The sequence below is a fragment of the Paroedura picta genome, chromosome 11 (assembly GCF_049243985.1).
Source record: "Paroedura picta isolate Pp20150507F chromosome 11, Ppicta_v3.0, whole genome shotgun sequence".
NCBI lineage: Eukaryota > Metazoa > Chordata > Lepidosauria > Squamata > Gekkonidae > Paroedura > Paroedura picta.
In genome coordinates, this window is record NC_135379.1 from 13,254,430 (window position 1) to 13,269,990 (window position 15,561).

The 15,561-nt window shown below is 46.5% G+C and overlaps 1 protein-coding gene across 1 annotated transcript; it reads right to left on the reverse strand.

Moving 5' to 3' along the window:
• Positions 1-1,149: 1,149 nt before the first annotated feature.
• Positions 1,150-14,129, reverse strand: MTPAP (mitochondrial poly(A) polymerase). Its single transcript, XM_077303042.1, has 9 exons — positions 13,898-14,129; positions 13,135-13,307; positions 10,468-10,701; positions 9,344-9,568; positions 7,928-8,139; positions 4,905-5,131; positions 2,861-2,953; positions 2,698-2,771; positions 1,150-1,908 (listed from the first exon to the last, which is right to left on the reverse strand). Exons 1-9 carry the CDS (start codon positions 14,097-14,099, stop codon positions 1,570-1,572), a joined length of 1,779 nt encoding a protein of 592 aa, XP_077159157.1. The 5' UTR covers positions 14,100-14,129; the 3' UTR covers positions 1,150-1,569.
• Between the last annotated feature and the right edge of the window lie 1,432 nt (positions 14,130-15,561).

The window sequence follows — 15,561 nt, forward strand, 5'->3', positions numbered from 1 at the left end:
CACACAACAGCTCTGCAGGGTAGGCTTGACCGAAAGTGCATGACTGAGAGGCTGGTGGCTCGGTACAGATTTCATTTTATTTACTTATTATTTATTTAGAGGCTTCTCTGCCGCCACCTTGAGATTGCTCAAGGTGAACAACAAAGACTTGGTAAACATAAAAATCAAGATACGTGAATTCTGTCCGAAGCATCCTTAAATCATTAAATTTGAAAATAGAACATAAAATAGCATAAAATAGATTAAAATCACTGGCCAGTGTGGCGTAGCGGTTAAAAGCGGCAGCTACTAATCTGGCAAGCCAAGTTTGATTCCCCACTCCTCCACCTGCAGTCAGCTGGGTGACCTGGGGCTTGTCACAGCCTTGATAAAGCTGTTCTCACAGAACAGTCCTGGCAGAGGTGTTTGAGCCCCATCTACCTCCCAGGGTGGGGAGAGGAAGGGAAGCTGCTTTGAGACTCCTTTGGGCAGGGAGAAGCTGGGTAAAAATATCAACTCTTCTTCTTTTAGCCCCATGGGAGGAGGGGATAGGATGAGGGAGGCCCTAATCAGATGTTTTAATAGTTTTTTCCACTGCCCTCAATCGTGGGCCTGGTGGAAGAGCTCCATTATGCGGGCCCTGTGGAACTCTGCAAGCTCCATCAGGGCCCTGATTTCCCCGGGAAGCTCATTCCACCAAGCGGGAACTAGCATCTCCCAGAAACTTAGCAATACTGGCTCTTGCAATTTGGTCAGCTTAGGATGAAAACACTGACGTGCCTGCTTGGGACGCTGAGATCCACGGGGAGGCCTTTCCTAGACGGGGACTCTGCCGCACAATGACCATCAAGTACGTAATTTAATGAAAGAGATTTCCAACTCGCAGGAAGAAGTCGGCCATAGTTTGAACCGAGTTAACCCAACCCTGAAATTTGCGGGGAATGTTTATTAGGGCCCAAGTTCTATGACAGCCGCTGCCTAGATCATCCAAGTATCACAATCCAGTTAAGAACCTCAAAAAATCAGCTAGATCTTAGCCCCTTTAGAGAGCCTTTTATCTTTCTATGACGTGCAACTAAAAAGACACAACATTTCATTCTGAAAGGACAAACAACCGCCACTGTTGCGTTTCCTATTCCAGGACAGTGATACAACATTGCAACCACGGAGTTCGGTGTAATTTTATTTTGTCTTCCGCCACTGACGGGCATGGAAATTAGTTACAAAACTGGTTACAAGGGGTTTGATCAAAACTGGTTTGCAGTGCACTGCGTCGGCCGTTTGGCGGGGCGCATGTTTCCCTGGAAAGAGACGGCTAGATGGTTTGTTTTTCTCCCTGCCTCCTTTCATAACCCCAAAGGCTCCTTCTCAGTTCCATTGTTTCTTCCTCTGTGGCCTGTATCTTATAAAGGTACCCGGAAAACAAACTGGCCGTTTTCCACATAGAAGTCCAGGGACTTGACACCTTTGCCCGTCCAACTGCAGAACACCTGAAGGCTGTGCTTTCCCACAATTCCACGCCCTGCAGCAGTGACGTTCAAGTGATGCTGAGGCCAGACGCTTTGGTGAGTTCTGAGGATGTTTCGGCAGCTACCGTGCCCATGTACTGAAGGTCTTTCCCCCATTGCTATCTGTCTTTAAGAAGTCCAGCAAGTTTCTGATTCTTTCGCTGGTGGTGCCCTTCTTCCTCCTCACACCCTTGGTGGCATTTTTTGCAGTCGCCGCTGGAAGAATGGCTGCCATGCCCCAGGGCTGGTCACTGCTGGAGGAAGAACGCTTGGTCTGTTCCAGAAGCCAGGCGCTCTCTCTGGCCAGACTGACAAACCGTTCAAGTTGCGTCGTGTTGACGTTCCTGCTGATGTTGAGGTTCTGCTCAAAGGGATTCTGTATATGCAGCGGAGAAGAATCAGGCTTGTTTTGCTCCTTCCCCTGCAGATTTCAAAGGAGAACTACTTTTAACATTCACCTGAGACCTTGTAGGATGCAACGACTCAGAGCGGATATGCTGCTGTAAACTCATTGTTTTAAGCAGACTTCTAGCAATTGCTACACAGAAAGAGAAAAGATTATCTACCAAGAAGCCTTAGAGCAGCTGTTCTCAGCTTTTTTTTACTGTTGGGAAACCTCTGAAACATTTTTCAGGCTTTGAGAAACCCCATAAATGGCACGATTGTGCAGAATGTGGTTGGGAAACAGAGCTGTGGACATGCCCACCCAGGGCCCCTTCCCACCCTGAGAGAGGGCTGAGAGAGCTCTGACAGGACCGCTCTGTTAGAACAGCACTACCAGGACTGTAACTATCAGGATTAGCTGAAGGTCACCCAGCTGGCTGCATATGGAGGAGCAGGGAATCAAACCCACTCGCCAGATTAGAACTGGCCACTCTTAACCACTACGCCACGCTGGCCATCTTGGACAAGGCCAATGGCCAATCCAGTCCAACATGCTGTGTCACACAGAGGCCAAATCTTAGGTGTTATCAGGAGGTCCATCAGTGGGGCCAGAACTCCAGAAGCCCTCCCTGTTGCCCCCCAAGCACCAAGATTACAGAGCATCACAGCCCTGAACATAGTGTGCTACCAAGTAACGTCAAAAGGGATTTCCCGCCCAAAACAGGTGGGGTCACAAATGTCAAATCTGATATTGCTTCAAAATTCTAGATGTCTGACCACACTTTGAAGAGTTACCAGCAGAGACAGAACAGTCAAATATTTTTACCTCACGAATGTTTAGCGAATACTTATTGAAAGGGAAATTCCCAAAGTATTCAAAGAAGTCACCCAGCAGCACATCTGAAAGACAAAAAGAACGTCACACGAAGAAGGGAAGAGGCCACAGTTAATATTTGACTGTTGAAAATGTTGACAGCTAAGCTCCTTACCCAAACTCTGTGTGTTTCCTGTGGGCTTAATTTTGTTCAAGTCGCTAACAAACGTGCAGTCGTGACCCTCAATCACCTGCTTATCTTGTAGATCTAGAACAAAAACAAGCTGGCTGGAATGACCCCAGTTGAGCACGGCACAATTTTACAAGTTAAACGTAATGAGATTATATGGAGAAAACCAGTTTAGATAAGCATATTTTACTGGATGAAGGATCCAGGATACATTTGTGTGATAGATTACAAAGATAATGACAAGCATTTCAGTTATTAATAGAATTCAAACAGTGAAGCTGCAGATGTGCCCAGAGGGGAAAGGACTGTGCTCCCGGCTTTTAAATGCACTCCTTTTCTAATCGCTGTCAACACCGCCAAACACCTGCTCTGCTTTGAAATGCAAATGAAGGGTACAGGCTTCAATGCTGCTGTCAATGTTTGGGTCCAATGATAAAAACAACACATGACCTTTGTGAGTTCAGACTGGCCAGCCCTTTCAATGGGCAGCAATTGTACTTTAAATGTGGAGGATTTAACAGCGAGGGCATTGCTATCCAAGTGGCACGCTTTGCCCACAGCAAGAGGGTGCAGCGATCAGAAGCATGTTATTGATCCTGAAACAGTAAATTATTTGTTGTTGTTCCTTAAGACCAGGGGTAGTCAAACTGTGCCCCTCCGGATGTCCGTGGACTACAATTCCCATGACCCCCTGCCAGCAAATGCTTAAGACTTTGTTTCCCATAAGGGACGCTTGTCACACACGCCCCAAGTCCAGAACAATCGTCATTCTATCAATCTGGACAATGCAGAGCGCCAATCACTAGACGCTGTACTACTTCAAGGCCATTCGGAAAAGGGTTTTGATCTGGTCATCATCCCTGTTTCTAGTCCTCAGGTTGGCAGGAATGAATTTGACACTGTTAGCAAGTCAGCTAGGGCAGGCCAAAAAAGAAAAGAAAGAAAAGGCAAACAGAAGCAAAATATCCAGAGGTAGAAATGGACCAGCCCCTTCCCTTTTGTGCATCTCCGCCACTTCTTGCATGCTGGGCACTGTTTGAACATTGAACACAGACATGAAAGCCAAAAATCGTGGGGAACAGGCAGTATGAGTGAAATTCTGGCTGTGCCTAACACAGTTATGCAAATTATAAGCAAAGTATGCCAACGCTTTACACTAATCACCATTTATGTAGCAAATTCCAAGTGTCCAGACTTTCTTGCAAGCTTTATGGTAAACCAGGATCGCCACCTATGTATTCCAGACAGTGACTGCGGACAAGAGGGTAGCAGTTTGCCTGGGGTCACCAATGTGTGCAGGGCTTTGAACCAGAAACTCCTCATCTGGGCTGGGAACCCGTTCTCTTCACTGCAGCGCTGCACCAACTCCCAAGCATTACTGTAACATGTAAAAGTGTTCTAAAATGAGCTTTCCTTTTGGTCGACAAAACTGCCCTTGAATTAAGATATGGGCAGATTCCTACTTTTACATTCTTTAATTTGGGATGGACCAACCCCCTCCCCAGTTACAATCCACATATCAAAGGTGGACGTGTGTAAGAAGAAGAAGAGTTGGTTCTTATATGCCGCTTTTCCCTACCCGAAGGAGGCTCAAAGTGGCTTACAGTCGCCTTCCCTTTCCTCTCCCCACAACAGACCCCCTGTGGGGTGGGTGAGGCTGAGAGAGCCCTGAAATCACTGCTCGGTCAGAACAGTTTTATCAGTGCCATGGGGAGCCCAAGGTCACCCAGCTGGCTGCATGTGGGGGAGCACAGAACCAAACCGGGCATGCCAGATTAGAAGTCCGCATTCCTAACCACTACAACAAACTGGCTAAAAGAAGGGCAAAGGCATTCTGAGGAAGACTTCAGATCCTGATTTCAAAGTATCAGGGAGTGCCAGGGACACATTCCATGCACGTAACTGAGTGAGGGTCTCATATTTCAGGGCCCAGTAGCTACAGCCAAGAAGGTAACATCGGATGAGAAGGAGCCTTTCGAGTTCATCGAGAGCCACTCGCCCGCACGTACAAAACCACCCTGCTGCTTACCAGCCAACTCCTTCAGGTGATTCAAGGTTGGAATGATGGCAGGATCTTTCCTTTGCAGAAAAAACAGAGCCATCATCGTTAGGGAGAAATTTGTAATCCACGCGCCGGGAATGCTGCTGGTCAGTCCATGGGCCCTCGCCCAGCACCGCACACTGAACACAAGAGCTCTCACACGTGGATCAAGGCTGCCGTACGTATAAAGAAGTTCAGAACTTCGCATGGCAATTCTGTTGGAACAGAGAGAGTCAAAAGCAGGAAGGATCAGTGCTACTGAGAATGACTGTGAGAACAGGTATAACAAGAAATATTTCCAGCTTAACACTTGGACACCCCAGCGCCCCCCCCCCCACAAGAGCCCACATGCCAGTCACGGTCTGAATGCCCAGCAGTGTCGCTGGTTCCTTCAACACAGCAGAGGAGGAAAATGATGGGAAGTCACAGAATGTAGCCGCCCGCTCTTGGGACTGCTCCAACTGGGGCGGCAGTCAAGAAGCTCCTGTGAGGGAATGCACTGGATTGGGCACTTTTTCTGTAGCAAGGTCACAAGGATCCAACCAGGAAATGAGAGCAGAGCCAGGAAGAGGAACAGAGGTAAAAAAAAAAAATGGTCTGTACTTTACAGCAGAGAGGGGGCCTGGAGGAGAAAGATGGCTCCACGAGGGATTGAAGCGGAAGGAGAGAACGGACTGCAAAAGGCCTCACTAGCTCTGACAGATCCGCAGCCTCAGGGCACAGGGCTCTATCAGGGATGGCCTCATCTGGAGGGTCTGAAAATATAAGCCATCCTGGAATTTTCAAAAAGGTTGTAAAGTATTACTTTTGCAGGTGCCAGTGGGTGGTATATTTCTTGGCCTTTGCAGATACATATTTCTGAAAATCTTCTGCCTCTGATCGCTAATCCAGAATTAATTACTACTCGACTGATTTGCCATTTGATCATATTAGTTTTTAAAGATTTTGGTTCGAGTTGGCTAGCCTGGAGGCCTTTGGTATGAGAGATAGAATTAAAACTCTTGAACCCCCTACAGGGCTGGACTACAGGGCTTTGAATTGATGGGACAGTGGTACAGAAATGCTTTAAGATAAGGATAGGCACCAAGACAGTAGCATTAGGACAGAATGCTTTAGCCATGGGTCAAAAGAGGGACCAAACGTGGCTGGTAAGACACTGCTGCAGACAGCCAAACTGCAATTTTGTCCCAATACACAGAAGTTACTGTTGCTAATGTAGCAGATACCCAACAAAAGAGGAAGGTTCTTGATTTTCACAGTACGTTTAGCTCTATAACTCAACTGGAGGAAACTGTAGGGATCTGTATACAGGAAAAAACTATAGGAATCTGTATACAGTCTTGGTAACTCCCCATACACAGATAACGGAATATGAACCTTTTAAAAAATCAGTAAGATGTGAGGATAGGGGGAAAAAAGACCTATTCTTAAGAATCCTGCTCCCCCTACTGGCCACATTAGTGAACAACAACTATCATAATCCAGCGTGACTGCTCATGTGTATATTTAGCTCGAGCTGCACTGAATGACTGGCAAACCAAGCTTGGGTTATAAATCAAAACAAAACCACTGTTTATTATAAAACTTTGGTTAGTTTCGTCCAAATCCTGGTTCGCCTCAACAAATGCCCATTCCACTTCTTTCACTCTTCCCCACTTGCCCCATGGAGACCAGTTAGTTTCCCAGACTGTACTGAAGTCAAGGGGTCCCAGGCCACAAGCCAGGGTCCCTGAATCCATGCATTACACCAAATCATATTTAAGGTTCCATATCCAGTGTTATGTCCCCCAACTGACCATGGCTGGTGGAGTCATCGGCATTCACAGAATCACACCTGGGTGTAAGCTGCATGGAGCTTTTATTGCAATTCCAGGTGGATTCAGTCCCTGCCATCTACACAGAATGCGATTTCCGTTTTGAATTGGGGTGATTTAAATATTCCCTCTGCAACAGACATGATTGATCCGGAGTGACCCTACCTTTCCTTCGCGATTTCCTGGAGTGCTTTTAACCCTCGATAAATTTTAAAATCGCATGCCTAAAATGTGCAGCTGTCTGCCTTTCCCCGACCTAAAAGCTGCTGAGCCTCCGAGCTTCCTATTGGTCAGGGAGTCCGTTCAAATGCTTCCGGTTGCGAAACTTTCCTCCCAAGATGCATTGTTTCTCTTTGTTTCCCTCTGGAATTTATTTCCCTCTGGATTTGCCTCTTCTCTGAGAAGCTGCCGGCTAGCTGGCTTTCTTTATTCTTTTTTAATGAACATTATTGCAAACCCGGAGGGGGGGGGGCGTTTACCTTCAGGTGCCTGCAATTTAGACAAGCCTCCTATTTCAAAAGGACCATGCCCAGATATGTTGGCAAGAGGACGACATGGTGGTAACTTCCATTTAGGTAAAGGTAAAGGCATCCCCTGTGCAAGCACCGGGTCATGTCTGACTCTTGGGGTGATGCCCTCTAGCGTTTTCTTGGCAGGCTCAATATGGGGTGGTTTGCTAGTGCCTTCCTAGTTTACATACTACATACATACATACATACATACATACATACATACATACATACATACATGCTAGTTTACATACAATGAATTAATATATAACATAGTCAAATATAAAAACAATAAAGGTAAAGGTATCCCCTGTGCAAGCACTGGGTCATGTCATGTCTGACCCTTGGGGTGACGCCCTCCAGCGTTTTCATGGCAGACTCAATACGGGGTGGTTTGCCAGTGCCTTCCCCAGTCATTACCGTTTACCCCCCAGCAAGCTGGGTACTCATTTTACTGACCTCGGAAGGATGGAAGGCTGAGTCAACCTTGAGCCAGCTGCTGGGATCGAACGCCCAGCCTCATGGGCAGAACTTCAGACAGCATGTCTGCTGCCTTACCACCCTGCTGCCTTACCACAAGAGGCTCTTATAACTTCCATTTACACAGCCCTTAATTCCTCGGAGGAAGGGAAAGATATGGGATTTAAAGAAATGGGATAAAAACATAACATCTTTTCAAAAAACGTACCTGTTGTGAGCTGTCAAATCACACTGAAATCCTGAAGGCTGATGGGAAAACCTCAACAATGGACAGCGAGCGTTAAGGATCTTTTGAACACCAACACACCCAGGGCCAAAGTTGTCAATGAACTCCCCGATCACATAAAGAATTTTCTGTGCTGCAACCCGGACAGAAGGCACTCTCTTCATTTGATAATGCAGATTAAAGGCACCTGTTTTCTAACACAAGAAGGACATGGGTAGGTTGTTATTTTCAGGAATAAAATTAAGTCCTGTAGCACAGGGGTAATCAACCTGTAGTCCTCCAGATGTTCATGGACTACAATTCCCATGAGCCCCTGCCAGCGTTTGCCCCGGGACTTGTCAGCATCCCCAAATGCAAGTCTTAAGGACAAAGAAAACTTCCAAAGCAGTAGGATGAAAACCTGAAGCAAGATGGAATTGTCAGCAAAACCCCGGCTTTAAGCATGAATGGGCTCTTACGGTACCCCCGGTGGAGTTTAGGACTAATCTGCCACACCCTGCAAGCTCTAGGTATATAACTGTTTGACATGATTACAAATAAAATGTAGCCTAATGTTGAAAAACCCTGATATCCACAGAATGGGAGGGACCTCCTTTCCCAGCATGCCCCCAGAAGAAAATGGCGATTCTCTAACACGCATGTTGGTGTTTCCTTGGCCAGAGCCAGGGCTTTTTCGGTCATGGCTTCAGCTGGGTGGAATCAGTTGCCATACGAGACCTGGGACCTAACGGCACAACTTAAGTTTCCCAGGGTCTGTAAAGTGGTGCTATTCCACCGGGCTTACGGTTGAGGTCAGAACAAGTAAATATGATCATACGGACCCCCCTCTTTCCCTTTTCAGATAATTCCACCACTGAACAAATGGCTGAGCAGTGGGATAATCAGAGCACTCCAGGATATTTATTGCTTTTACTGTTTTTATTGTATTTTAGTCAGAATTTAAATATGCCGTAAACCAACCTGAGCCTGTCCACAGTGGGAGGCTGACTATAATTTCAATAAATAAGAGGCGGAGAAAGTGGGTTAACGGAGGGAGGGAGGGAGGGAGGGAGGGAGGGAGGGAAGGGTGGGGAAAAGAGATGCACTGATCTAGAGAAGCAATATATCCCAGTCACCCTATGGGTGGCCAAACTGTGGCTCTCCAGATGTCCATGGACTACAATTCCCATGACCCCTGCTAGTACCATGCTGGCACGGGCTTATGGGCATTGTAGTCCATGGACATCTGGAAATCCACAGTTTGGCCACCCCTGTAGGACTCAGCCGCTTCTAAATTATGCCTGTAACTCATTCCACAGCTTAAGCCCTGAGCCTTCGGGGAGGGCGGTATATAAATCTAAATAAATAAATAAAATAAATAAATAAAGTTATAGGGACACAGCTGGAGAAAGACCTTACCTTTCTGGTACTGCTTCTCCCAAATTCATCAAGGTCCATAAACATGTCTAAATCACAACCCAGTTTACCAAAAGTGTTCACAGAAGAGCCAAAGGGTTTCACAGTGCAGTCTGGGAAATAGGCACCTGCAATGTCTTGAACCAGAGAACAAGTCAGAAACCGGAGTTTTGTGTTTTCTTCCGTCAGCTGATACGCCTCTGTGAGCATGTGCAGCTGGTCACTCACCTGGACAGGAGGGGAGGAAACAAAACAGCAGTTACTTGTGCTTCAGACCAGAATCCTAGGAATGTAAATACTTTGATCTTCCTCATGAAGCAAGTAACTGTACTTTGACAAGTTGCAAAAACAAGAACTGGCAGCACAGAGAACAGTGAGAATAAAGGTCTTAGCATCTTTCATTTCCAAATCTATACCATCACGGGGAAAACAGCTGGAAAAGTTAGTTTGTAACAGCAGTACTCTACAGGTCACATCTGCATTGACCAAAAGAACCGTGTGACTACTGTATGTGCACCATCCTGAGCAAGAACATATAGCTATAACATAGCCCTTTTTAATCTGAAGAGTTACATCTCCACTGCACCATCTGAATTCTCCATCTATGGAATGAAGAAGTATTTCTTGACAGATTCATTGGTGTGGAAATGGTTTCGTAAAGCAAGGAGGTTGGAAAGCCACTGTTCAAATTCAGATTTCTGAACATGTCATTCTTTCCTTGATTGTATTAAGCAACACAGACCTATTCAGGTGGCCGAAGCGTTACATTTCTGGATTTAGCAGTCTGTATGCCCTATACCCCTTCGTAGCTACTACAATCATGTAAAAATTAACTTCCATCTGTTTCATCAACTGTGAGAGAAAACTTTCTCTGCCCTACTTATAAAGGAAGGAGAGTCCAATCCCACTGTTCATAGATGCACTGGATTAACAGGCACTGCTACTGTCATTTTCTAAAGTATATGAATAGATTTTATTTACTATGTACACTTAATGTTAGGAAATACATTTTACCATTTTTTAAATCACAACAGTTCGTTACTGCTCCTTTAAGTCAGTTTTCTTACAGATGAGCACAAAACTAATGTTGTTTGTTTTCTTTTAAGAACATGTAACCATGAACTTACACTATCAGCAGTACATAATTTCTTGATCAGTACTTCCAAAGGAACAGTGGACAACTTATGAAGATGAACTGGCATCTGTTCAGAAGCCTGGCCAGGTGGGTTTTTCAATGTTAATGTAAAAATTCTAGATTTAAACGGCACGGGACACTCATCCTTAAACTGCGGGGTGCTAGTGGCATCCTGCAGTGATGCTATGCTGTCCTTCTGAGAAAACTCCACAACGGCATACGTGCCCTGAAGCAAGATGAAAAAAGTAACAGAAAAATAAATGTGTTGCATATGCAGCTCAACAGATTTAAACTGAAAACAGAGAATGCTTAAGTTAGGTTTTTATTTTTAATGGTCAGCATGAGGCAGGAATTATTTCTCCCCCCTGATTTTATGTTGTATCCCACCCACCAAAGATCTCAAGCATGGTATTTTACCCAGTTGTCTCAAAACAGTTCTGCATGGTTGGGGTAAGATGTTTTCCATGCAGGCCTCCCAGTGCTCAGGATCACATTCAAGCTAACCTTTCAGCTACTTTTTGTGACCTTAGCATGCCAGAGATGCACAACCTTGCTGAAAGTTGCACACCACAGGCACAGCAGTGTCTAAATGAGACGTGGGGGGATGTACAAAGAGAATTCCATATTGCCTGCCAGTGCCACGTTTAAAACAGGCCTCAATTAACTGAGAATAAGGGATCATGACTTGCCCAAGATAACCCAGGAAGTGCCCGGGGGTAGCTGGAATTGTGACCTGAAGTGTCCCAAGTATATTCACACTATAGTAAAGTGACTGTATGTTGTTCAGGAGGGTGTCTGACAAAATCCCCTTCACAGAAAATTTGTAATATTTAGACAAGATTTTGGTGAATTTAATGTCGAGCAGGAGAATCTCAAAGTTGCTTGCAGATGTCTGACAGCAAGCAAGCAAACTTTATTGCAAGATCAAATACATAGTCAAATTGTACAATACAGTAGAGAAGATCAAAACAAATACAGATCTATCATGGTTATCAACTAAACAGAATAAACATTACATTTAACCCATCTACTCTGCTCATCAGCTGTTTAGAAGGTCCACAGTATTTGCTACAAGAGAAGTTCAAAACAAATACAGATCTATCATGGTTATCAACTAAACAGAATAAACATTACATTTAACCCATCTACTCTGCTCATCAGCTGTTTAGAAGGTCCACAGTATTTGCTACAAGACCGGCTCGAATTTTTCTTGTGGCCAATGTAAAGGGGGCACCCGTGACAGGCAACGAATCCATGTCAGAAGGCAAATGCCTTGATTTATCATGAGCTAAAGAAAATGCCCCTGGAATACTTTATTCAGATCCTCCTTGGATCTGTGTAAAGTGCACATTCCAATAGATAATGCAGAAGATCTTCACATATACAGAGAAACTGTGAAAATATGTCAGAAGAAGAAGAGTTGGTTCTTATATGTCGCTTTTCCCTACCCGAAGGAGGCTCAAAGCGGCTTCCATTCGCCTTCCCTTTCCTCTCCCCACAACAGACACCCTGTGGGATGGATGAGGCTGAGAGAGCGCTGATATCACTGCTCGGTCAGAATAGCTTTATCAGTGCTGTAGTGAGCCCAAGGTCACCCAGCTGGTTGCATGTGGGGGAGCGCAGAATCGAACCTGGCATGCCAGATTAGAAGTCCGCACTCCTAACCACTACACCAAACTGGCTGGAATACAATGGGTGCTAGATGGGGGGGGGGGAGGGGATGGAAGAAATGTGGATGGCCTCTCCCTCCCACTAGGACCTGGAAAGGCTGCAGGCTGGAGGCCCCCGGGGAAGGGAACTCATTGGCAGGGGCAGCTCTCATGCAGCAGGGATCTGCAGCCTCTCAGCCTTGGAGGGAAGTGGAAGGAGGAGGGGGTGGTCAGGGGTGGGGGATGAAAGGCAATTGGCTGACTGCTGGACAGGCAAGCCAGTTGGAGGAGGAGGCAGCCAGGGTCGGGATAGCTGCCCTGAATGGGTATTAAGCACTGAGTGGCACTTAAGCCATGAGACATGTTCCTCCTCCAAGGCCTTACCAGAAACAAATTATGTGGAACAGATTCCCATTGGTTTTGTCAAATAAAGGTTACAGTCAATATAGAATTCCAAATAATAATAGTACTCTTTAGCGGGACAAATTAGCTGTTAAACAGTCATGTCATTTTGGGCAAAAATGGTCTACCTAATAAGAATTAAACTAGTGTTTGTATCAAGGAATGCACCATGCAATCACAGTCTGTCACTGAAACAGCAGATCACACTCTCCAAATACTCCTGAGTTTCATTTTGAAAATGTAGGCCGTAATGAAGAAATAAGCCAGAAATTACAGCAGAGTTAAGACAGCCCTGGAGTGACTGTCGTTAAGGATGAGAATGATATAGCTTTACAGTTACCTAATCTGTTTATAGCAACATAGAAAAGGTCCACAGCATTTGCCACAAGGAGAACAGCCTAACAGATCTGCTATGGAATTACACTGTGATACAGAGAAGCAAGTAAAGTGATAAATTAATTGTACTGATCCAGTTTCCCTTTAGCCACTCAGCAAACAAATTAGGCAAAAACTACCTTCAGTGTCACACTACTCTAGGGAGAACAGAGGAGACAGGAATCATACTTGTTGCCGTTTCGATTTCAATGGCCCATGCTCCAGGTACTTACACGACTTTCATAAAAGAAGTGATTCTGGATCTTTCCATGAGGTGACAAGTATTTAAGAAATTTCTTCTCATTTACTTTGGATGGGCAGTCAATCAACACTGTCCGTTGAGCTTGTTCTAGTCTTTCTGCCAGCACTTGACTGAATGTCTTCTTTCGGGCACTCATTTTGACGGCTGGATGAGAGAGAAGGGGGGGGGGTCTTGCTGTACTTAAAATAGCCCAATGTATGATTTGTGTTCACAGCTTGGCATCCGTACACACATATAAGTAAAGGTAAAGGCAAGCACCGGATCATGTCTGACCCTTGGGGTGACGCCCTCCAGCGTTTTCATGGCAGACTCAATATGGGGTGGTTTGCCAGTGCCTTCCCCAGCAAGCTGGGTACTCATTTGACCGACCTCGGAAGGATGGAAGGCTGAGTCAACCTTGAGCCGGCTGCTTAGATTGAATTCCCAGCCTCATGGGCAGAGCTTTAGACTGCATGTCTGCTGCCGTACCACTCTGCGCCACAAGAGGCTCTACACACATATACTAAGTCATTTATTCATTTTTATTTATTTATACTTTTATACCGCCATTCTTTACAGCTCTGGGCGGTATAAAAACCAAAGGTAAGCCCTAGCAGTACACGTGTGAGCACAGCCTCAAGAAACCCGGCAGTCTTCGTGGCTCCCTTCCCGCCCCCGGGCCTGGAGGCCGCCCAGCCTCCAGCAGCAAGGAGGCAGCGAGGAGCGGGCGGCGCGGCTGGGGCCGAAGGGCTTACCCGACGCCTCTTCGCCAGCCAGGGCTTGTGGCTCCTTCCATGCCGCCGCGGCAGCCTCCGTCGAAGTGCAGCGCGCCTCCGTCGCCCGCAGCTTCGCCCTAACCCGGCGGGGAAGGAGCAACCCCCGGCCTTGGAGCAGCGGCGGCACCCGCCCCATGGGAGCCGCCATGATCGGGACACGGGAAAGGACGCTTGCGCGCATGCGCCCAGTGACGCCGCCGGTGTGCCGTACGGACTGCCGTAAGGGCCAATCTTCCTGAGCGCGCCTGTTTCCTGGTTCACGCGGAGGAGGGACTCACCGGGCGGGCTCAGACCGAGAGCGGGTTCATTTCCCGCCGCGCGCCTGATGTTGTCGGCAAAATGACGAGGGGAGGGGAATAACCGCGCTCCTCTAGAGTTTCTGTCGACACTGAATTTTTAGATCGACTTTTCGCTGCTCAAAGCAGTTCACATACCTGATCCCCCTGGGATGTTTGCAAAACGACCTTGTAAGGCAGACTGATACTTGTCAGACTGAGGTAGACTGCTTCTGGACATGGGGGATCCAGCCCTAGCTATGAGGCTGGTAACAGTTGGTGCTCCTATCAGCCATTTATTTATTTCAGGCAGGCTAGTACTAGTCAGACAGAGGTAGACTGCTTCTGGCCATGGGCGGTTTCGGTCCTAGTTAACAGCAGTTGGTGCTCCTATCTGAAATTTATTTATTATATATATTTCCGTTCTGCCCTTCCTCAAGTGGAAGCCTGTCCAATGCAGGGGTGATAGCCCATGAAGCTACCTTACCCACCAGCCTCACCCCTGTCCTGCCTTAATCAAAATTTCTTTCTCTTCTCCTAAAGGATTAAATACAGCAGTCAAGTACTAGCCCAGGAAGCAGGCATCAGCATTCAGTAGGTGCCGTGTTCTCTGACGAACACCGTGAGGAGCTTCTGTGGGACCCTGTTCTGTTGTTAGAGGTAAAGGTAAAGGTATCCCCTGTGCAAGCACCGAGTCATGTCTGACCCTTGGGGTGACGCCCTCTAGCGTTTTCATGGCAGACTCAATACGGGGTGGTTTGCCAGTGCCTTCCCCAGTCATTACCGTTTACCCCCCAGCAAGCTGGGTACTCATTTTACCGACCTCGGAAGGATGGAAGGCTGAGTCTGCCTTGAGCCGGCTGCTGGGATCGAACTCCCAGCCTCATGGGCAAAGCTTTCAGACGGCTGCCTTACCACTCTGCGCCACAAGAGGCTCTCTGTTGTTAGAGAAACAGGTCCAAAGAAAGGGCATTCATGGACATTCACGATAGCTGCTCTGATGCTGTGGAACAGTCTCCCACAGAGCATCAGAAGATCCACGTCCCGTCTGCATCTGTCTGAGGTGATGCAAGGCTAAACATTTCAAAAGGTCATTTGGCTTGACTCAATGAGGGTTTTTGGTTATCTAAGTTTGAAAGACATCTGCTTGGACTCCATTTTTCACTTGGTTATTTCAGGCTGTTTATAATGGCTGTTCTTTGTGCTTTCACCTTATAATTAACTTTTGGCTGTTCTTCGATGTGTTAATGCTGTAACAGTTTACACACACATACACACACACACATAGACCTGCTTTGGGTCCTAGTTTTCTGTGGGTGAAGGAGGTATATAAAAGTTTTAAATAAATGAATCATGTCTCGGAAATGA

Bases quoted from the DNA above. Each gene is read 5' to 3' on its own strand.
- MTPAP (XM_077303042.1), bottom strand. From the start codon at position 14,099: ATGCGCGCAAGCGTCCTTTCCCGTGTCCCGATCATGGCGGCTCCCATG. The intron at 10,702-13,134 runs GTAAGTACCTGG...ATCTTGCTTCAG, and splicing joins ACTTCTTTTATGAAAGTCGT to GGCACGTATGCCGTTGTGGA. The intron at 2,772-2,860 runs GTAAGGAGCTTA...TTTGTCTTTCAG, and splicing joins AGGAAACACACAGAGTTTGG to ATGTGCTGCTGGGTGACTTC.